Source organism: Toxorhynchites rutilus, chromosome 3 (assembly GCF_029784135.1).
Source record: "Toxorhynchites rutilus septentrionalis strain SRP chromosome 3, ASM2978413v1, whole genome shotgun sequence".
Taxonomy (NCBI): domain Eukaryota; kingdom Metazoa; phylum Arthropoda; class Insecta; order Diptera; family Culicidae; genus Toxorhynchites; species Toxorhynchites rutilus.
The window spans coordinates 116,814,285-116,837,254 of record NC_073746.1 but is presented as its reverse complement, the minus strand read 5'-3'; the positions used below and the strand labels follow the sequence as shown (position 1 = coordinate 116,837,254).

General features: G+C 39.0%; 1 protein-coding gene across 7 annotated transcripts in view; it reads left to right on the top strand.

Annotated features, from left to right (window-relative positions):
* The window catches only part of LOC129780318 (probable G-protein coupled receptor 158), a 212,149-nt gene that overhangs the window by 111,566 nt on the left and 77,613 nt on the right, over nucleotides 1-22,970 (top strand). For all 7 annotated transcript variants that reach the window (XM_055788438.1, XM_055788436.1, XM_055788435.1 and 4 more), the window contains exon 3: nucleotides 14,854-15,580. In XM_055788438.1, coding sequence (XP_055644413.1) covers nucleotides 14,904-15,580 — 677 coding nt within the window. In that variant the 5' untranslated portion in view covers nucleotides 14,854-14,903. The remainder of the gene's footprint in view (nucleotides 1-14,853; nucleotides 15,581-22,970) is intronic.

Here is a 22,970-nt window from a genome sequence, read left to right as displayed (position 1 = left end):
TACTTAGAAGGTTACGAAGCGCTATTTCCAGTCCAAAAAGATTAAAATGCTTAAGTGGCCACCCCAGTCTCCAGGCCTCAACTCCATCTATGGGCAATACTGGAAGTAAAAATTCTATAATTTTGTTGAAAATATGCCCAAACGATTCATGGGAGTAATGGAGAATCATGGAGGACATACTAAATATTGAGATATATTGTCCACGTGCATTGTTTCCGTTACAATGCTTTGTTTTATACTGTTTTTTGCATACAAATTGCAGTGAATTTTCCAAAAAAAAACATGAAAAAGTATTTTGCGTTATGCTGTTTACTTACACCCATACCTCGTTATACGGCCGCTCTTTATACGGCATTTCGCTATAACGGCCCTTTTCAATTAAGGCATGTTTTTGATTTACGGCTTAAAATGTTTCGCTATAACGGCATGAAATCGGGGTTTACAAAAAAAAATGATGGTGTCAAATATTAGGCTGTCAAAAAAGTCCTGCGGTATTTTTTTTTTTAATTTTCATTTGTTCATAAAATTAGTTACAATCATCTGTTTTAAGTCAAACATGCGCCGTTTTGTTCGATGACTTGTTCCCAACGAGATGCCAACTTCATAATACCCCTGTTATAGAAGCTCGCTTCCTTATTGGCAAAAAAACTCGGATAGCCAATTTTCACAGGCCTCTTTTGTGGCTAACTTCTGACTACCTAGCTCGTTCGCCATGGACAAAAACAGGTGGTAGTCACTTGGTGCAAGGTCCGGACTATACGGCGGATGCAAAAGAACCTCCCATCCGAGCTCCCGGAGCTTCTGGCGCGTCACCAAAGAAGTGTGTGGCCTGGCGTTGTCCTGATGGAAGGCAATGCGGCCTCTGTTTATTAAAGATGGCCTCTTCTTCATGAGTACTACCTTCAAGCGGTCCAGTTGTTGGCAGTACAGGTCCGAATTGAGCGTTTGGCCATAGGGAAGCAGCTCATAATAGATTATTCCTTGACAATCCCACCAAACACACAGCAGAACCTTCCTGGCCGTTAATGAGGGCTTGGCCACCGTCTGAGCCGCTTCAGCGGGCTTCGACCACGACCGTTTGCGCTTCACGTTGTCGTAAATGACCCAATTTTCATCGCCAGTCACCATCCGCTTCAGAAACGGGTCGATTTTGTTGCGATTCAGCAGCGATTCACATGCGTCGATACGGTCAAAGATGTTTTTTTGCGTCAACGTGTGTGGCACCCATACATCGAGCTTCTTTGTGAATCCAAGCTTCTTCAAATGGTTAATAACAGTTTGATGACTTATCCCCAGCTCTTGGCCGATGCTACGGCTGCTACTATGCCGATCTTTCTCGGCTAATTCAGCGATTTTGTCGCAATTTTCGACGACAGGCCTTCCGGAGCGTGGCGCATCTTCGACGATCTCTACACCAGAACGAAAACGTTGAAACCATCGTTGTGCGGTGGAAATGGAAACTGTATCGGGTCCATAAACTGCACAAATTTTATTGGCAGCTTGAGATGTATTTTTGCCTTTGTCATAGTAGTACTGTAAAATATGTCGGATTTTCTCTTTATTTTGCTCCATATTTGCGACACTATAACTCACGAACGACTTAACCAAACAAAACACTGTCAAGGACTATATTATAGCGCGCAAAAATACCTTTCCAACAAGCTATAGTATGACTCGATACAATGAATACAACTAGAACTACGCGCTTACAACGACACCTCGCGGAAATACCACAGGACTTTTTTGACAGCCTAATATTATATTTAACAAACTTGGAACCGATCCGATTGAATTTGTATGGATTCGTATTATAATAAGTGATTCCTTATACGGCTTTTTGCTTTGCGGCCAAGTTTCGTGGAACGTATCTTGGCCGTAAAGCGAGGTATGGGTGTATTTCATTCCAACACTGCACTTCTGTTTGTTCATTAGGGTCAATTGAAAAGCAATCTGCACTAATCTACATTGAGAGAGCCTTCAATTTGTTTCCCTCGTTGATGATCATCACGATTCTTCTCATATTCTACAGAATGGGCCTTATTCCCGAATACACTACACGTGAAAACAATGTGTAGCCTTATTCCGGATTACACGCCACTGTAAACATTTGGTAGAATTCATTATGAATACACCGAGTTCATCCACCGATATTATTCTGGTTTACACTTCACGCTCTCGTTTGTGTAAACGAACCGATTCCTCGTGCTCATCATAATCGCCGATCATACACTCTCCCGAAAAGTTGGTATATATGACGAGTTTTTTGGTAAATATCAGTATTTAGTAAATTTTTACATTTTTGCGCGATAACAATAGTAAACAAATGTCAAATCAGCCAGTATAACCCAGTATAAGCAGGCGGTTCAATGTTGGTTTAACATAAACCCTAAACATGTTATGTTAACCCAACCTTTATTCATATATTGTTATGAATATATTGAGCTTTTGTATGAATCCTTATTCATTTATTGAACTATCTAAACTATCGACATCTGATCCTGCATCGATTGGATCTGAGCCACGGCTACAAATTAGGAAAAACCAGTGTGTAATTACTTCTTAGCCAAACACTTTCGGGAAACATCACGAAGCTAACGAAACCCAGCCGGCATTAAGTGAGGCCAGCTCTATGCCCCGTTGCAACATTGACTTGACGCGTAGCAAAACGTTTATGAAGTTGCCCTTGACCAAATCCAACAGCATAAAGATAGAACTAGGACTCGACATAGCTCGTTTTTGTGTCTCGAAGTACCTAGATTCCTTATTATTTACGTAATGTCTTCGCATTCTCCCCCAGCAGACGAGCACAAATCATTGCTATCCAATATGTATCAATATTAATTAAAGAATATAAATTGAATTGATTTTCAAAAAAAAAAAATACTTACATGTCCCGAATCAGGGTTAATTCGAGCTTCTTCTGTGAAGAAATCAATATCGGAAAGTAGTGCCGTTCAACTCAATTAACAATTCGGTAATTAGGTTAATAATGTTAAGGCGCGTCCACATTATGCCGAATGATACCGATCGGCCCGTACCAGGCGGCATATTCGGTTCGTTATGTAATGTGGACGCCACAGCGGGTGCACGAAGCCGAAGTCCCATCGGATGCACGAAGCCGTCACGAACACACGAAGCACTATGTCGTCAACGCTAATTTACTTCGTTTTGTTTTGGTTCGACTTTCTCGAACCGGACCCACTTGTTTCGGGTTGGGTTCGGTTTGATTCGAGTCGGTTTTCGGCACGTCGGCAAGCCCGGGCGGTACGTCCACATTTAGCCGGCTTTACCGGGCGGCCAAGGCCCATTGGCGTAATGTGAACGCGTCTTTATATTTACATTTTCTTCGCGGTTGCCAGTAATCACAATCGTAAAAGTTTCCGCGTAGTAAAATTAATCAATCGTTTGTAGGGATGTATATTGCATCTGACATTCATTTTACAAACGATTGGTAATATTTACAGAAAATATGTACATTCTACTAATGTTTGCATTACATAAGATTTGGAAGCTTTTTTTTAATTAATCCATTTTCTGGGTGTATCGACACAACTCGAGGATAAGCAAAACAAAATACAACTGGCGTTTCTCTTAGGGAATGAGCACGGGGTCATTTTGGTATCCGCTCCACCTTCTACACGATGGTCATTTTTACACTTCACGATCGGTGGAAACCGGTATAGGCGCAAATGGGTTTCTCATTAAAAAGTAAGCAAATACCTTTATGGACTTCATGGTGTGGCATATTTAGAAGAATTATATTGAACATTTTTTCTAGATAATAATGTTGAAAAAATGATTCTCAATCTATCTGCTAGACAACATAGATCATATTGTTTTTATATTATACAACGATGATAGTTTAACACGTTGCGCCCCGGATTGGTCTTGCTGCGTTTTACATTTAGTTCGCATCAAGAGTATTTGCAGAACATCAGTGTCGATCCCAGCTCCCAATGATATTTGTTGTATAGAAAGAAAATAGTCAGAAATTCGACAAAAAAATGTTGGTCGTGGTAGAACATCCGAAAACCAAAAGCAGTCCCAGTAATGAAACGAAAAGCTCAATGCCTCTAGGGACTCAACGTGTTGAATAACACCCATCATACCTGCAGGTTAACTGTTTAGCACTCTTCTTGAATCTTGTACCACATATTTTTTCTTCAACAACTGATCGTTAAAAAACATTACCACAGACACAAACAGATATGAGCGGCAGCTGTTACAGATTTTGTGTCACCTATGTCAATTTAGATCACTCCACGCACGGAAAAGATGGAAGGGCAGAGGCTCTGCCATTGTGAATGATTTAGTTCCAGCAAAACGGAGAGCATCAAAATCGCATCGTGTTTTAATAACGTGCACATTCAAATAATGCTGCCAGCATATGTCAACTTCAACGTGTTACTTGCTCGTTCGCTCGAACAAAATTAATTATTTCCTGAGCCAAACGTCAATCTCGCGCCGGCTGTCAACCAACCCTATTTAGCGATCACAGCCACAGGCCTTAGACGGAACACACAAGCACCCAACAATAACCACTTCGCGAGGCTTTCTTCCCGTATGGGCGGCAAAAGCGCCCTCCAACGTGATGATGGAAGCATAAAATTTAACATGCTGAGTACCGCCCCAGCCATGTGGCACTTTACGGCTCACACTCTGAGCCGCATCACAGCTCATAGGAATCAACAGCTAAAAACGGAAGTAGGGCTTTTTCTAACAGGGCGATTCAAGCCTCTAATCCACTCACTGTTTTGCTATTGCTGTGTGAATTTTGAATATGTGATGCTGGCAATCTTCCGAATGCGACGATCTGACACGTACACGAAAATCGAGCTTACGACGGCAGGAAGAACAACAAACGCCGAGTACTGTTCGTTTATTTCGTGGCATTCCAAAATGGTATTGCGGGAAAGTTTTCTCTCTCTATCCACTTCCTACGCCTCTTCCGTATACATACAAATGCACGAGGAACAACGATCCACATCCAGCGGATTTTGGTGTGGTCGTTGTGGTGAAATGAATCACGACGTACCGCTTTCTCTAGTGGTTTTACTCGACACAGACTATTTTTGATGGCGATACTGGTTTCATCTCGATTCCCGGACTGGAATGCTGGTTATAGCGGATTAGGAATTCCGTGTGCATCCTATACGTCCTGGAGCGAGGATGACAAACTAGGAACCCGTTACATACGATGGCATCACATGGTTTCGAATGTACGAAAAAAGACTGCTCACCATCGAAATAGAATGTGTCCTTGGATTAACCACAGTTTTTTGGCTATATTATGCATTCATAATAGCCATATCCTCCGGTAGTGGAAGCTTGAATGCACATAATGATCTGTATCTAGGGTATATTGTTATTCTTCACAATGTTTGGAAAAATTATGTATATGATATCTAAACTATTCATGAAATTATGTAGAAGAACTCATGTATCTATTTCATCCACGATACATTCTTTTGTGTGCCAAAATAAAACCTTCCACTCAAATACCCTTTCAGCAATGTCATGCCTTCTTCCCAAAAGTTGAGCAGCTCCCCTCCGATGTGCGCTGATCCTCACTCCCAAACCCCGTTCTATTATGCCTCTGGTGCCAGAGCCAGCCAAGGGCTGCAAAGAAAATAAAAAACTTCTGCACACTCATTGAATATTCAGAACACAACAATCATGCTGTTTACTAGGAAGAAGTTTGCTCAAATTTTCGTCATTAAATTTTCAGCTGTTGGGTTGGATCCGCATGTCTCTTTTCCTACTTTCCACTAATCGGTAACATAATTTTGCTTAACCCAAGTCGATTTAATTCAGTAGTTTTTTTTCGTTTAATTTTCCTCTATCCCCAGAAAAAATGGAAGTGTGGCGTCCAAAACATGACCGCATTATTAACGTAGAACTACAAAATTATTGCCGGCGAGAACTAGTATCATGAAAATTTAAAACTGAATTCCTTAATACAAATATCTGGTCAATGATTGTATTCTTAAACTTAAGAGTGCGAACGATTCGCGAAGTAATAAAAAGCCAATGTCCTCTTCGTCCAGTACCGTGTGTTACGGACCCTGCTTAGATAGCAGGGCTTAAAATAAATTAAAATTCAAATATCAAATTTGTAGCGCAACACCCATTTGAAAAACAAAATAATGTCAGCAGGAGGAAACCACATGTTTCGTTTCCTTTTCTTCAATTGTTCTATATAGCTCCCAAGATAAGCGCGTCAGAGATAGCGCATTAGACGAAGGGATAGAAGTAAATATTTATTACCGACAATTAGCTAGATGTTTCCCACTTGAACTTTTTCCATGGGATGCATGTTTTGATAACCCGTGGCCGAGTGGTTAGCGTCTCACATTATCATGCCGGATGTTCGGGTTCGATTCCATGTATATTATACAAATGTTATACCAATATAGAAGAGTATTACATTTTCTTTTTTTTTGAGGTTCATTTAATGTAATAAATCGGGCTCAACGCTCGCCAACTCACTTCACGTGCAACTGAAGAGCCTGTGGAAAACCTGACGCTTTGATCAATTCCACACCTCCCCCACCTTGCGGTTTGCAATTTTTTTCCTCTACTTAAGGGAGACCTTAAGGGTAATCGTTACAATGAGGATAATGAGGTGAAGGCAGCACAAATAATGAACGACATGAGAGAATGAGCACTGAGTAACGTTTATCGTTTGAACGGCAATTCGGGTATTTAGCGAGCCAAGTTATAACACACAAAAAACATATTTATAAAATGATGATACCTATATCGATTTTTATTCATACCACTGCTGTTTTGTTTTTAACCCTTTAAACACGGGGGAGCGCGACAGCGCTCCTTTTGTTATATGCCAAAAGTGAGGGGAGCGCGATAGCGCTCTTCTTGCTTGAGGTTAATATTTTTGACATGACACCTCTTAACAAAGTTTCGTTTTTCGGGGACATTTTTGAAAGAGGACTTCACGCGATTTGTACAGCAAACGATAATTGCGAAGGAAATTTTGTAAATATAATATTCTCATTATTTAAAAATATAATATATATGCAAATAAGGAAGTTAATGTTAATAAATTTTATAAAAACCGCTTTTTATGTGTGTTTTTTTTTTGCATTGATACAGCTTGTGTGACCTAATCAGTTATCTGCGTTCTTTAGTATTTTTTTCAAATATATCCAAACTCGTCCGCATTTTTGACATATGCTCACAAAATTTGCTCCGCACTCAAACGGTTAAATTAGTTTTCCTTCAATAAAATCCAAAAACTGTTAACGAAGCCCTTGATTCCATTGTCAAATTTTTTGGAAACTCAAATAGCTTTTTGTAAAAATCCCCGATTTTAACGATTCACAGGTTCATTAATTAAGGGGGAACCCCGGTCTGGAACGTCGAAGAAACTGAATTTTGTTGCAATTTTGAGGAGCTTATGCCCTCAAAAATGTTGTCCTAAAAAGATTTTTCACCAAAAGTATGAAGTCGCCTCAAGGGATATAGGATTGCTGTACGGATTTTAAAACGCGTTTTTCTCGAAACCATGTTTTTTCAACTAGTAGTATCGATATCTTAGGATCTACTCGACCAATTTTCATCTGCTTGTAAAAATTAATTATCTAAAGCGTTACATAGCCGTTTTTTATATCTCAATTTTGGGATTTTTCTGAGCTTCTAAACAGCGATTTTTCATGAAAAATGGCTCATTTTTATCAAAAATGGCAGCCATTTTGGCAATTTTTCGAAATTTCAAAAACCCCTATGTAAGGCTTCAGGTATTGTCCTAAAGTTTCAAAATATTCATTGGAATTCGTTTTGCGACACCCCGTTGCTCCAGAACCGATACCACCAGCAAGGTACCGATTTTTAGACAGCATTCACGCATCCAGCTGTCGAAGGCGTAATAGTCATTATTCGTGCACTCATAAAATGGAAAATAGAAAATCGATGAATTGGAAACAAACCGTTATGTTATATATTTACCTTATCGTAACAACCTTTGTATTTTAATTACCTTGTCCGTAAACATCAAACACTATAAGTACTGATTGTCATTCGTAGCGATATTGTCAAGGAAGAAACACGTGGATTGAATCAAAGGTCATAGAAAAGTATTCAGAGTGTTTTTTTTTTCTTTTCCCGAAATTATAAATTCCCTCGGTCATAACACGTAACTATTGTTAGAGTTAACGTTCAGTAAAAACAAGCAATAGAAAATAAAAAGAAAAATTAAAATAAAATTTAAACGCAACTCAATTATTTTCTTTTGCAAAAAAATGAAAGATGTCCACGTAGAAGCTTGTCCCAGGAAGGAGATGGGGAGTCTAAAATCGTGGTTTTTCTGTTCACGTGGTATGCAGACAGCCCCTAGACATACACACATTGCAGTCACAGGCGATACTATATTTGTACCACCGCCACCGTCATTGACAACGCATGTAATCAAAAAATTCTTACCTGTGATTCAATCATACACAAGCACTCTCCACGCGAAGTATATTTTGTTCTCGAGTCTCCGCCTCAGATTTGGAAACCAAAATTAGAAAAAAAAAATATCAAAATTCCAATGCGATATGACATCTTTCATTCACAACTCTCGATCCGAAGCGAATCCACATCGAGAAAACCCTTTGCTTGTCGGCAGAAGAATGAATGGAAAGAAGGAACGAAATTTTTATTATTATCTCTTTAGTAGAATATGTTGGTGGCCCTGATGCGTGATTTTGTTGTAACTTTATAGTAACCTATAAAAAGCAAAGCAGGTTTGATGATCTTCATAATAAGCCGCATCCTTGACATATGATGTTGGCGGATCGCTGTTAATTTTCTAGAGGTCTCTCCACCATCTGAATATGAACGAATGAAATTCGTTGTAAAGAACAAAATTGGTAAATCCAAGAATGTTCGATTGTTTGGCTTTATTTCCGACTTTGGTCACTCATTCATGAAATTCTACAAATTGCATTGTGGGGGAATGTGAGCGTTGAGTAAAATCGGAAAAACCTACCTATTATATTCGTAATATTGTTTACTTATTCTACTATTTCTTTTAAAAAATTCTTAGGCAAAAACATTGCTGCTAATGTGCTGAAAAGGGTCCCTGTGTTGAAATATTAGACATAGTCCCACGTAAAAACATAGATGGATTCATTTATGGAATGATTGGTTTTTTTTTGTTTTCGTTTGGTTTTTTTTTTGCCGAATGGCTCTTTTTTGAAGCATAATAATTAAATAATCGTTCTAATACACTGCGTTTCATAACTATAGAACCACTCCATTTTTCCGAGTTCCCAGAGCTATGTAAGAAGTCGGTTGAATCGACGTAGGGAGAATGGGGGAAATTTGGACCCCCTAAGCAAATCGCCTTATATTTCCAAACAAATACGGTCTAAATAAAAAATGTCACATTATACACTGAGCAACACTTGTTTTCTCTCAATCAATTATGTTTAATCATTATATCAAGCTTCAAATTACCCAATATATCATGAAATAAAAGTGATGATTTTTGGACATTAAAAATTTGATGCGGAGTGATTTGGTCCAGTGTGTGTTTCATCGGAAAAAAACATACTTATGTTTATGTAAAGTATTTTGGGATAATGTTACAATCAGTAACAGTGTTCTGAGATCGATACCAGGTGTCTCGGCCCGATTCCAAACCAGAAAAATTGGATTGAGACCATCTCGAATTCTGTATGGATCTTTCCACTGTTGTCCGAGCATTTTCAAACACTTTCGAATCCGTTCTGGATAGCCTGTGTTACTCTTTCAAGCTCCCCCCCCTCGTCCAACGTTGTCTGCCCATCCTCTTTTTGTACTTCAGCGGCTCCTGGAATCAATTAGACCAAAGAATAGCTTCAAACCTGTAGGACCAATTCACCCCACACAACATGCAAAAATTAAAATGCAATTAATTTCATTTATTGTTCAAACTTACAGTTTCACTGCATCAAATTGTTCCCCATCTGTAGGCGAACAGAACTTTAATGCACAATACACGAAAAGTTTATTGAATCAGCGGGAAAAACCACGAACGGAAAACTCATATTTTTTGGCAATCAATGTGCTTGATGTGTTGCTACCGTTTCCTTCCACCTGTCGAATTTTACCAAAGTTTTGACGTTGGATTACGTCTTTCGGGAGCATATTGGGGTACAAATTGAAAATCGAAAATCGAGTACATCTTGAAAACTGTCCAATTTCAAACGCGTATTGCTCAGTCATTTCATGATGGATAGATGAAATTTTTGCGTTAATCGATTTCGGCACTCCATAACAATTTTTTATATCGAATAAAATAATATCTATATCTATATATATAAAAATGGAGTGATGTCTGTCTGTCTGTCTGATTCTTATAGACTCGGAAACTACTGAACCGATCGACATGAAAATTGGTATGTAGGGGTTTTTGGGGCCGGGGAAGGTTTTCGTGATATTTTGAGACCCCTCCCCCCTCTCTAAGGGGGGGCTGCCATACAAATGAAACACAAATTTCTGCATTACTCGAGAATTAATCAAGCAAATGAAACCAAATTTGGCATGTGGAGGTTTTAGGATGCAATAAATGTTTCTATGGTGTTAAGATACTCCTTCCCCCTCTCTTAGAGAGGGCTGCCGTACAAATGAAACACAAATTTTTGCATTACCCGAGAATTAATCAAGCAAATTAAACCAAATTAGGCATATGGAAACTTTAGGGTGCAATGAATGTTTCTATGGTGGTTAGATACCCCTCCCCCCCTCTCTTAGGGGTGGCTGCCATACAAATAAAACACAAATTTCTGCATTACTCGAGAATTAATCAAGTAAATGGGCGGGTTAGCTAGTATGTAATAAAACTAACTATCGAACAATTCAAAAATCTCAACCCCTATCCTAACGGAAATACCCAAATCTGATTGGTCGAAATTGACGACACATGCGGCAGTTCTCTAACAAAGCCATCAAAACCTAGCTGCCTGGGGGAAATCGGCATTGCAAATACATAAAAGTAGGGTGAGTTTTTGTTCCCACTGAAATGTGTTCCCTAACAAACACATCAAAACGAAGCTGCATGGAGGAAATCGGCACTGCGAATACATGGAATTAGGGGAGCTTTTGTTCTCACCGAAATATGTTCCCTAACAAAGACATCTAAACCAAGCTGCCTAGGGGAAATCAGCACTGCAAATATTAGGCTGTCAAAAAAGTCCTGCGGTATTTCCGCGAGGTTCGTTGTAAGCGCGTAGTTCTAGTTGTATTCATTGTATCGAGTCATACTATAGCTTGTTGGAAAGGTATTTTTGCGCGCTATAATATAGTCCTTGACAGTGTTTTGTTTGGTTAAGTCGTTCGTGAGTTATAGTGTCGCAAATATGGAGCAAAATAAAGAGAAAATCCGACATATTTTACAGTACTACTATGACAAAGGCAAAAATACATCTCAAGCTGCCAATAAAATTTGTGCAGTTTATGGACCCGATACAGTTTCCATTTCCACTGCACAACGATGGTTTCAACGTTTTCGTTCTGGTGTAGAGGTCGTCGAAGATGCGCCACGCTCCGGAAGGCCTGTCGTCGAAAATTGCGACAAAATCGCTGAATTAGCCGAGAAAGTCCGGCATAGTAGCAGCCGTAGCATCGGCCAAGAGCTGGGGATAAGTCATCAAACCGTTATTAACCATTTGAAGAAGCTTGGATTCACAAAGGAGCTTGATGTATGGGTGCCACACACGTTGACGCAAAAAAACATCTTTGACCGTATCGACGCATGTGAATCGCTGCTGAATCGCAACAAAATCGACCCGTTTCTGAAGCGGATGGTGACTGGCGATGAAAAGTGGGTCACTTACGACAACGTGAAGCGCAAACGGTCGTGGTCGAAGCCCGCTGAAGCGGCTCAGACGGTGGCCAAGCCCTCATTAACGGCCAGGAAGGTTCTGTTTGTGTGTTTGGTGGGATTGTCAAGGAATAATCTATTATGAGCTGCTTCCCTATGGCCAAACGCTCAATTCGGACCTGTACTGCCAACAACTGGACCACTTGAAGGTAGCACTTATGAAGAAGAGGCTATCTTTGATAAACAGAGGCCGCATTGTCTTCCATCAGGACAACGCCAGGCCACACACTTCTTTGGTGACGCGCCAGAAGCTCCGGGAGCTCGGATGGGAGGTTCTTTTGCATCTGCCGTATAGTCTGGACCTTGCACCAAGTGACTACCACCTGTTTTTGTCCATGGCGAACGAGCTAGGTAGTCAGAAGTTAGCCACAAAAGAGGCCTGTGAAAATTGGTTATCCGAGTTTTTTGCCAATAAGGAAGCGAGCTTCTATAACAAGGGTATTATGAAGTTGGCATCTCGTTGGGAACAAGTCATCGAACAAAACGGCGCATATTTGACTTAAAACAGATGATTGTAACTAATTTTATGAACAAATGAAAATTCGAAAAAAATACCGCAGGACTTTTTTGACAGCCTAATACATGAAAGTAGGGGTAGCTTTTGTTCCCACTGAAATGTGTTCCCTAACAGAGACATCAAAACCAAGGTGCCCGGGGGAAAATCGACATTGCAAATGTATGCGAGTTTGGGGCATTTTTTATATTGCAAGTAAAGTGAGTGATACGATTAATTCCAGCAGATAAAATTTAAATTTGAAACTTTAATGTTGATTGCTTCGTGAAATTTCATATCAATGACCGATCGTGTACTGTGAAAAATTTAGCACAAGTGTAAGTGTAAAATTGTATATGGTGGCATTTGCGTTAAAAATGACTTGATATATAAAACGATTTACTTCAATTTTCATAAATAGAAACCAAGGTGTGTTCCCGCTCGAGAACTTGTCGTTCGGTTTAGCTGTCTCTTTTGTTGTGATCATTTTTACCCAAGGAAAGTTCATACGGCGAGAAGAGTTTGAAAGATGAAGAAGTATTCGAAAACGTGATTTCCCATATGCTTTACATTTAGTATTAAGTGTTGTTAGTCTAATTAAAATTCGCATTGGGTTGAATAAACACTCAGAAAGTAAAAATTATAAAAGAAAATCACCTTTCCCATTTCAAATATGTTTTCTCTACATTGAAGTAACATGTTTCTACTGATGAGAAAAATTGATAATTGTGTTCGATATTGATAATTATCTTATATTACATTTATGAGTTTTGTTTCATTTATTTCATCCATACATAACACAGGAGGCATCTCGTCTAGAGTCAGAGAGGGCGGTTTTCATCATATCTCATTCCACTTCGGTATCTTCTATCTGATACGCACCATCTAACAACTAATTATCATCCTTCTGTCATCATCACTCGGCTGTAAAGTGTTTACAGTGTAAAGTGGAGTGAACAAACAATACCCATCAACCAAACAAAACGGACCTTTTCAGGGCCACCAAATCATTATTAAAGGGTTTAACGATGTAATCATTCAAAATTAACAGATGGCCCAACGGAATCCTAAGTCAACTGTTTCAGACACAACCCTCCTGTGATTTTTTTTACGTTAGGTACATACGATTCAACAATAAAAGGATATGACATTATAAAAAAAATCAAGTTGAGCCGTACTTTTTGAGATAAAGGGGTGGTCCAAATCACCCCGTATGTCCAACTCACCCCGTGTTACCCTATATAGTGTAGAACACAATAACTAGCTTCATTTATAAGGCTGGCCATCTGAACTTTATTGTTGTGTTCAGGCGCGAAACATTCAAAATACTAAAACTCCAGCGTTCTTCAAATCACTCATACTGCTTGTAAGCTAAATCTACTATTCGTACGATCACTCCTCATAAGTTCTTGATAGGGGTTTTGATCTGGTAAACAAGCTGACCAGTCTAGATTCTGAAGCCCCTATACATTAAACCATGCCATGACTTTCCGATTTTAATGAATCAATGCCAAATTACCCAATTATCACGGTGATACATGATAATAAATGGAGTAAATGATTCTGAAGTACTTAATTGCACTTCTGACTATACATTCGCGTTGATTAAAAGCTATCTAAACCATTTCTTTTCGAGAAAATTCTCCCAAGCCATAAAAGAAGGAAAAATGGAGTGGTTCTATAGTTATGAAACGCAGTATAGAATATCTATACGAACAGCGAGTGTCACAGAGTCTAGCTAATCATAAGATTTCTCGTCCGCTTACAAGATGGCATTTCAAACAGGATGAACGAATGACCTTAGATAGACAACTCAGCATACAGTGGACGATAGAAGTATTCCACAAACTTAGCCAGGTATGAAATCGATTTCCACCCCAACCCAGGGGACAAACATTTGGCAAATTTCCCTGCCGGATGCAAGGCATACATTCGAACTTGATGGAACATGTTTGCAGTAAACAATGAACGATGGACCAAATTTCGAGCCACGATGAATCCCTCGGGCTTTCCTGAATTTACTCGAGCTTCCCAGAGTTTACCGTCAGGCGCCATTTAAATGATGGATCATTTGTTTAGCGTGAAAAATTACAACCTCCTCCTGGTAGCACTGAAACAACAGCTCGAAATCATTCGACCCCGTTGTGGGAGTGGGAGCGCCGAGGGAAACTTGAGAAGGGATGCTGAAATGAGGAGCTTTTTATCCTTTAACCTTTTTCGATTGACGCTCTGATGAAGCTCTGATGGGAGTCGAGAGGGTGTTTAGTCATGCCGGTAAGCGGGCTGTAGCCAAACTTTTACCGGGATGATTTAATGGATGTTTTTCAACCTGCTAGAATGCTGAAATGCGGAACTGATTGAAGGCAAGAGACGCATCGAAGCGGAATATGTTTCTCATGTCATGTCTTCCAGATTTTCTGAACTGTATAAAATTTGTACATTCTCACATAACAACAGTAGTTAATCTTCAACACTTTATTTTCTCTCGTTCCAGATGTCTCGTGTAGCACACTATAGGCACACTTCGAGCAAAACAAAGCGGTGATGGATCACTCTAGTCAACATTACCATCACCGTGATCTTCGCTATCGCTGCTATCACTCGATGTCGAAGCACAAATGGCCAACGCTTGCCCCGTGGTTAATTATCGCCATTTTACCACATCTAGCATTCCACTTCCCTTCGGGACAAGCCCTAGAACAACAGCAACGCTCGCAGGGTGAACCCTCAAATTTGGAACTAACTACTCTAGCAGTGACTGGTCTCCCACCGTGTGAATCCAGAGCATTGGAAGAAATCCCACCGGATCCGTATTATGATGTGTCCGACATCACGCTCCAAGCAGCCAAATCGTTAGCAGATTTTCTTGCCTCGCGGAAACTAGACACAAGCAAAGATGACCGCAGGCTCGCCATGGCCCGCGACAAGGCCAACGAGTTGGCGAGCTACGCCCTCAAGGAGGACGATGGTTTGCTAGCGGTTGGCATCGCGTCGCCACGTTTATCTCTGGCGGTTGTGCAGTTCCGGGATAAAATCGATGCTGCGCATGCAAATCTGTCGGACAGCAGGACCTTTCTGTCCACCTATTGGCGCGAGCTTGGGGCCGCCTGGAACCAAAGCAGTGGAGCCCAGTTTTGGGGTGCTCCCTTCCGGGACTGTGGCCCCCTCTACGGGCGGTGGCTGTGGCCCTTCAGTGTGACGGTTGAATCGCAAGGCTACAAGTAAGTATGAAGGCTGAACGGCATGCTCAGGAGACGGTCGCTGTCCGAATGATCATGAATGTTCAGGTGAACAACGTTACAAAATATGCTGAAGTTGTTTCTCATATGCTTTCATACTTTTTTCTGTAACATATTCTAGGCAAAAAGTATGATTACCACTAGAACTACCAACCGATCAAAATGACCGGTAATTTCATTTCTTCGCAAGATTTTGTATTGAATTTTTCAAAAATATTTTTTAATAATGTTATGATTTTTTCTACTTTCATGTAATGTTTAGTATTACTATATTACATTGATCTCCCACTTACCTTCATTCTGATACACATATGTGGTATACCTATCTATTCCGAATGGTCAAAATGACCGGTTGCTATTTTTAATGTTTCTAAAACCAAACCTGCTTAGAAAATACTTCAATCTGCTACTACGGTGCCTGCCAATATTGTGGAAAATTGAGTTGATTCGTTTTAGAATTTACAGTTATTGTAGTAAATTGGGAATATTTTTATATTGAGGGAAAAAAATAACAATATTCTAAATATATATTTTTATCTAGTTCTAAAACATATCTAGAACATATTCGAGAGAAGACTTTTTCGATGTCGATCAAAGTGTTATTGGAATTGAACCCTGAAATTTGACCAGTATATATTTCAGGTGATTAATCAGAAGAGAAAAAAAGACGGGTGGGTAATGTCGGGGACATAACCGGAGTGACGTAGGACTATACAAAGGGGACAGCTCTTGTTAAATATATATTTTAAATATATTGTTTTATTTTCTTCTCCTACGTGAATACCTACCTATCTACCTGAAAAATGGATTAGTGTACTGTTTACTCTTTATGAACATGTTGGTGGTTCTGAAAAGAACCTTTGGCGTTGTGTTTTTGCGTTTTTTGGTTTCCCTTTCGACAGTCCCCTCTGGGCTGGTTTTATTGTGGCTCTCCACTGGGCTAGAGGCGAATGAACTTCAAAGTTTAAAGCCTCTTAAAAACAAAAAAGAAAGAAAGAAAAATACATTCATTACGATTTGTTCGCTCGTTGGATTCACATGCAGGCTAAAAAGGGTCCTTTTCAGGATCACAAAATTATCTTCAATCTAAAGAGTTTATTGTTTTGTTATCACTCGATATCCCCATCTTGTTCGGCTAAACCTTTCTGTTTAGCGATTGCGTTTGCCACTCGCCACAGCTTTCACAGTTGGGAAATTTCTTCCCATCCAGCTTGTGACATATTTTACAGTAAATTACATTCAATGGCACGTCGCATTACCACCACTCAGTATTGGATTGGAGGTAATTTTAACGTGTAATTGAACATTTGCGATGACAGCGGTACAGTGTCGACTTTCAATGTGGGGTCATAATTTGGACCCCGAACTCTATGTTTACAAAAATGTCCAACTAAATATGTCGCATTACAGGTCCGTCCAATTAGCTAAATGTCGAGATAAGTGTAAATTACTGTACTTTCAATCTAAAAGCAATTTAAGAATTGGTGATAAATTTAATAAAAAAAATTTAAAAAATAATAATAACAATCAATAAGCTCAGAACAACTGTCAAATTCACATACTCATCATATCCTGGCAAACAAATTATGAAAAAAATCAATTTTGTGTTTTATTATTATTTTGGATATTGTTTTAGAAAGCATTGAACTGTATTTCCTAAACTCTTTTTTGGAAGGTTTAATGGCCCTGAAAAGCGCCTTGTTTTATGGAATGGTTCCAATTTAGAAAACTTAGTACTCGTGGTTTTGAAAAAACCATTTCGAACGCCCTCGATGCCGCCTTGTTCTGGATTTGCCACCAAAGCAGTTTGTATAAAGAACAAACTTTTTTCTTCTGCTACCTGATGCCGTTTTGCGATTGCGTTTGCCACTCGCCACTCGCTGCAACTGCCTGTTGTCTTGATGTCCACCGAACCGAATGTGTTCTGTTCCGAATGCGGGTTTTCTTATCGTCGCGAGCAGCTTTGCCAGCTAACTCAATCACTTCGGCGGCCGAAACTATATAACGCCGGCTAGGTGGACTGGTGCACTGGTACTAACGCGCTCGGCCTAGCTACCCTTGCGGGGAACTCCAGATCAACACGGTTCGAGCGGGATTTTGCCTTTCCCTTCACTTTTCCTCCTTTACCATGTCCAAACATGGCTGCTTGGGTTGGTTTGTTGATGTGTTGTGATGCGAACCGATGTGGTGTACGGTTTGGATGAGAATGATCGTTACGGAAGGAAGGAAGGAAGATCTTGTATTATAGAGACTTTAAACTTTTGCAGTTCATTCGTCTCTAGCCTTGAGAAAGGCCCTTTGAAAACTCTACTCTACTCTACTCCAGCGCTACCACCTCCGCCCTCTTGCCTTGAGAAAGGCACTCGATCCCTCGCCGTCCAGCTCGTCCAGCAACGATGTTGTCCAGTCGGTGTCCACACAAAGAATGATCGTTACGGCAGCGGAGCGGGGATTTTTAAGCTGACTGGCTGGCTCGAGAATTACGCATGTGTGAGACTGCGACCAATGTTTCGTTATTTTTTTTTTCTTTTTCCTTTCCAATCGTACTTCATTCTATTTCGCTGCTGCTCTGGTTGCCCGTTTTGGACGGTACGATTTGAGGAGCACAAAATGGACCAATCAAAAATGGGCACATAGTGCAATTGGACAATGCTTGATATTTCACAATTATTCAATTATTTATCTCAAGAAAAATGAAATGTTATTCGTTATGATAGATACGTAGATATATTTCCTATCAATTGATGCAAAAACCTTTGCGATCTATTGAGAAATGCTCGAATTATAAGCGTTCCAAATCTTGCATTTTTTCCTACTTGTTCAGTGCCTAGATTTCCATTTCACCACCTATATCTTCCGGTTAGACGTAGTCCTACGTCAAAATTGTCTGTTTCCTCGGGGAGCAATAGTGAAAAGAATTGATGTCCGTAGACCAGAAAGAATTTTGATACTGTCGTCATCTTCGGATGAGAACGACAGTCATCAAGCAGAAATTTCTGCTGATGGAACTATGATCACAAAAAGCAGAATGCACTCCATGAAGGATTTAAATAAACGACATTTTCAAAGCAATAATTAGAGGGTGTGAAGTGTGTATATGTGTGGGAATACGTAAGTATATGTGTGGGTATAATCCCTCCTTGCAATCGTCATAGCCACGAATACATGAAAACGAAAGGTACTAATGGTTTTTTTAAGAGTATACCGTTCTGAATCATATTTCGGACACTTAAGGCATATGATGCAGAAAACATATTCAAACTTTATGCACAGATATTATTTGGTTGGTGTTTATTTGCCACTCTCATCGATATGCACAGTGTTTCCAGGAGACAAAGTTCTTATCGTTTTAGAGCAGCAGGATTTTTTTTTTATACAGTGAGGGATCGAAGAAAGAAAAAAATGTTGCGGGGACACCATACCGAGGAAAGAATTCACCAACTGCAGAATAGCTGACTTCCAGGAACATAGGATTTTACTTTCTTCCCACGCATTTGTAACCTCGAAAATAATTACTTTCTATTTATAGATTTTATTCGCGGTCATCGATTCTGTCGACTTTTTATAATTCTTTTATCTTTTTAAAAACATCGATAAAGAATACGCTTGATGATTAACGGGTTATAAATTAGTATTATATATTATTGATTAATTTTAGATAATTTCTTAGGTTACCTTCTAAGGTTTCCTAAAGTTTATTTTCGACGTCCCGATATATTCTATATCTATTAATTTCTATGAAGCGTACTCGGTTACCTTCTCAGGTTCCCAAAGTTATTTTTCTGCGATGAAATTTCGACAAAAAAGATGCGTTAAATAATTAAATAACAATAGCTGGTCTAATGAATTGTTTAGGCTTTCCTTTTAAGGTTACCTAAAGATAATTTCTGCTGCGCGTTGTGACACATGAAGTTTTGGTTTCGTCGAGTAGTCAATAGCTCGCGTTTACATAATCACATCACTTACCGCAGTGAATCCTGATTTTTCTTAACCATTCCCACTAACAACGATCCCTTCCATGATAAACGCTAGGAAACCACGCTATAGAGGCTACCCTTCTGGCCTTCGGGCCAGAATCCTTATATATCATACTAACATTCCTTCCCTTCCCCTGGTGACTGTAAGGACGTGGCCGGCTTCGTTATTGACCATCTAAAACTCGAATCACCGAAAATTGCACAACGAGAATGATTTGCTAATCCCAAGCGTCATTCTGTGTGTTCTTTGAGCAATTTGGTTGGTTCAGGTCAATCACGGAGAGCAACTACGAATTGTACAGTCTACCCAAGCTCAAGCTCTAGCTCAAGGTATTATTTGGTTGATGTTATTAATAAATTAGTGTAATATGCTGTTAAGCTTTCTACTTTGGTACATATTGGATGGAAAACATGAAAAAATCATCGAATAAAATGCTTTTCAAATGAAGCGAATAAAAATCAAACTTCGGACACTAAATCAAATTTCGGACACTTTATTTTGTAATTTTTTGGACGAAAATTACATTACACTTGATTATATTTTATAATCAACTGTGAAACACTTACCATGCAATTACAGTAAACTTTTAACGATGATGAAAACTGATGAAACACGGGAGAAATTTAAATATTTATGAACGGGTAAATTCTACGTTCTCACGCTAAGTAAACGTCAAACACAAACGATAATGAGTAGTGTTGTCAGATTTTTGCCGATTATGTTAAAATTCAAATGTAGTTCTCATTGAAATGATAGTGAAACCAAGGGATTACTCTAAAGAAGCAATTGTGATATTAATTTTATAGTTATGTCATTAGTGCATTTCAAGATATTAGAACGAAGTGTCCGAAATATGATTCAGAACAGTACACAGCATTTTGTAATTTTGGTACAGTATGCGATAAAGTGTTCCTCTAATTCCACTCCAAACTTTGATGGATCGGCCAGAAAAAACGGCTGAACGTATCAACTTGAAACGTTCACAGTTGTTTAGGGATACATTCTGCTAAAAATATACCTGCAAATATTAAAATTTACTATAATATTAGCAAAATAACAGAAGGTTTTCTAAAACGTGTTTTGACGCTTCTTTAAAATTTATGCAAAATAAACCAAATAATTTGCTTTTACGTCAAAGTAACAAATAAATTTAAAACAGCATTTATTGCGGTTTTCAAAACTACCTTTCCGTTTGCGATGCGATCACTATTTATTGAATTATTGAACATCATACACAAAAGGGTAATTTTTTATTCAAACAGAAATATCTCTACTTTGAAAGGTCTTACAGGAACGTTCTAGCAATCGTATGAAAATCGTATGGTTTGATATTGAGTTGGTTAGCAAAAATTAATGTTAGTCTACAAAAAGTTTAAAAAAACAGAAGATATCGATTTTTTATTTTTCCCCGATATTTTTGTCCACTACATCTAGCCACGCCCAGATGACAAATGTTCGTAGCATATTACATAAAAGTTGAAGCTTCAAAATGATGTACATTTCATCTTCATACGTTGATTTTTCACGAAGCTACAGTATTTCAAAAAATCACCTAGAATTTTCGACTAAAATGGAAACTTTAGCTTATTCTAACTTTTTTGTGTCTAAATAAAAACACAAATTGAAACACTATATGTTATGCAAATAGATGTATTTATCATGTACTTGCAGTATTAGAATGAATTATATTTTATTTTCTGTAAAATTTTCCTAAAATTTGTATATTGTGACAACTAATCATCTGACCGCGCTGGATGAAAGTCAAAATTTGATGTGTCTATCATTGATTACATCGCCCCAACAAAACCATTTCGATAGTTTCTGAAGCAACAGTAAACATGTAAATACTTTCGTGTTTACCATTTCATGTATTTAACCATAATATTGGATAACAGTTTCCTGCGATTTGCCATTCTCACGAATAAATTTAGCTCTAAAAAGTAGTTTGGCCAACAAATTGAGTTGGATTTATGCTCATCAAATAGAATTAAGTATATCATCATGGATATTCCATTATTCTTCACATTTGCGAATGATGCAATAATAATCTATAAATCCAATATAAAATGTACATTTGTTTTTATTTTGCATACATTACTAAAGACCATTTTCAAAGCGTTACTGATGTGTGGAAAATTCTGGAATATTCCCCACTCACTCCATAGGGAGGAACACCCACACACACACTCCAGTAAGTTAAACTTTTCGGAAGGTGGACGACACACCTAACTATTCTACTCAGTATTTGAGGGGGCGGCGACGAGATAGATTCCATTGGGTTCCGTCGAGCAAACAGAGCGACGCAAGCAGGCATGACAAATTATCCAAACGGATAGTGAGCTCATTCCAGCATTTGAACATTGCCAGAATTGTTTCTCGTCTCCTTCGTTTTTGCAGGTACGAAAAACGCTCCGGTTGTTGTTGTTGTTGTTGGCGACGACGAAGACTAGTTGTCGGGGGTGGCAGGGGTGATAAAATGGAAAATACTACAACGAGTCACACCTCAACCGTGCCAACAACAATAATAACGATAATGCTCTGGTTCTGGTTGTTTATTTTCGGTATGCAAAAGCTGATAAGAAAAACATGGAACGAAACAATATTTATCCCCATTAATCAGTTCATCACCAGAAATGGAATTGTTTCCCGAGAGGGGATCAACAGTAATTAGTGTGAGCTGATTACCGTCAGCTATGAGTGTGGCTCGAAATGGAGCGCATGCATATTTATTTCGAACTAGCTGACCCGGCAAACTTCGTCCCGCCCAAAATTTGTTTTTTGACATCCGGCGATCCTTTTTTTGGTATAGACAGAAGAAGATATAAGAGTGCGTTTCATCACATTAAAATCCATTTCCAGTTTCGAACAAAGATCAATTTCGCTAGCGCAAACATCAAATGGACTAACAGCACTTGTCACTATGTAATTGTAGAACATATGGGAATTTAATTTTCCGAATTTTCCCTTTTGACGTAGGACTACGTCTTTCATTTCTATACCGGGGTGTAAAACCAAACTTTCGAGAACGAAAGCGTTACGCCGGAGACCGAGATTTTGAGCGTTAATAGCTCTTAAACAACTGAACGAAATGGTATGATAAACACTTCATTTGAAAGATAAAATGTCTACGCGTCATATACTTGTTACTTTTTCATCCAAAAACTTGTTTCAATAGTCTTAAAATTGCTTTCAAAACAGGCTATTGAAATCAAAAATCGATATATAAGCGAGCGCTGCTCGTAAACCCACTCAGTTATGATTGAACAGCGATTGGAGCATGTTGTCGCTGTTGTTGTGAAGCTAATTTCGTTTATCATGAAAGCGCTGATGAACGGTGTCACCAAGAGCCTGTTTGTGCACCTAAGGCCAAAAGGGAATCCTTCAGGAGGAGAGT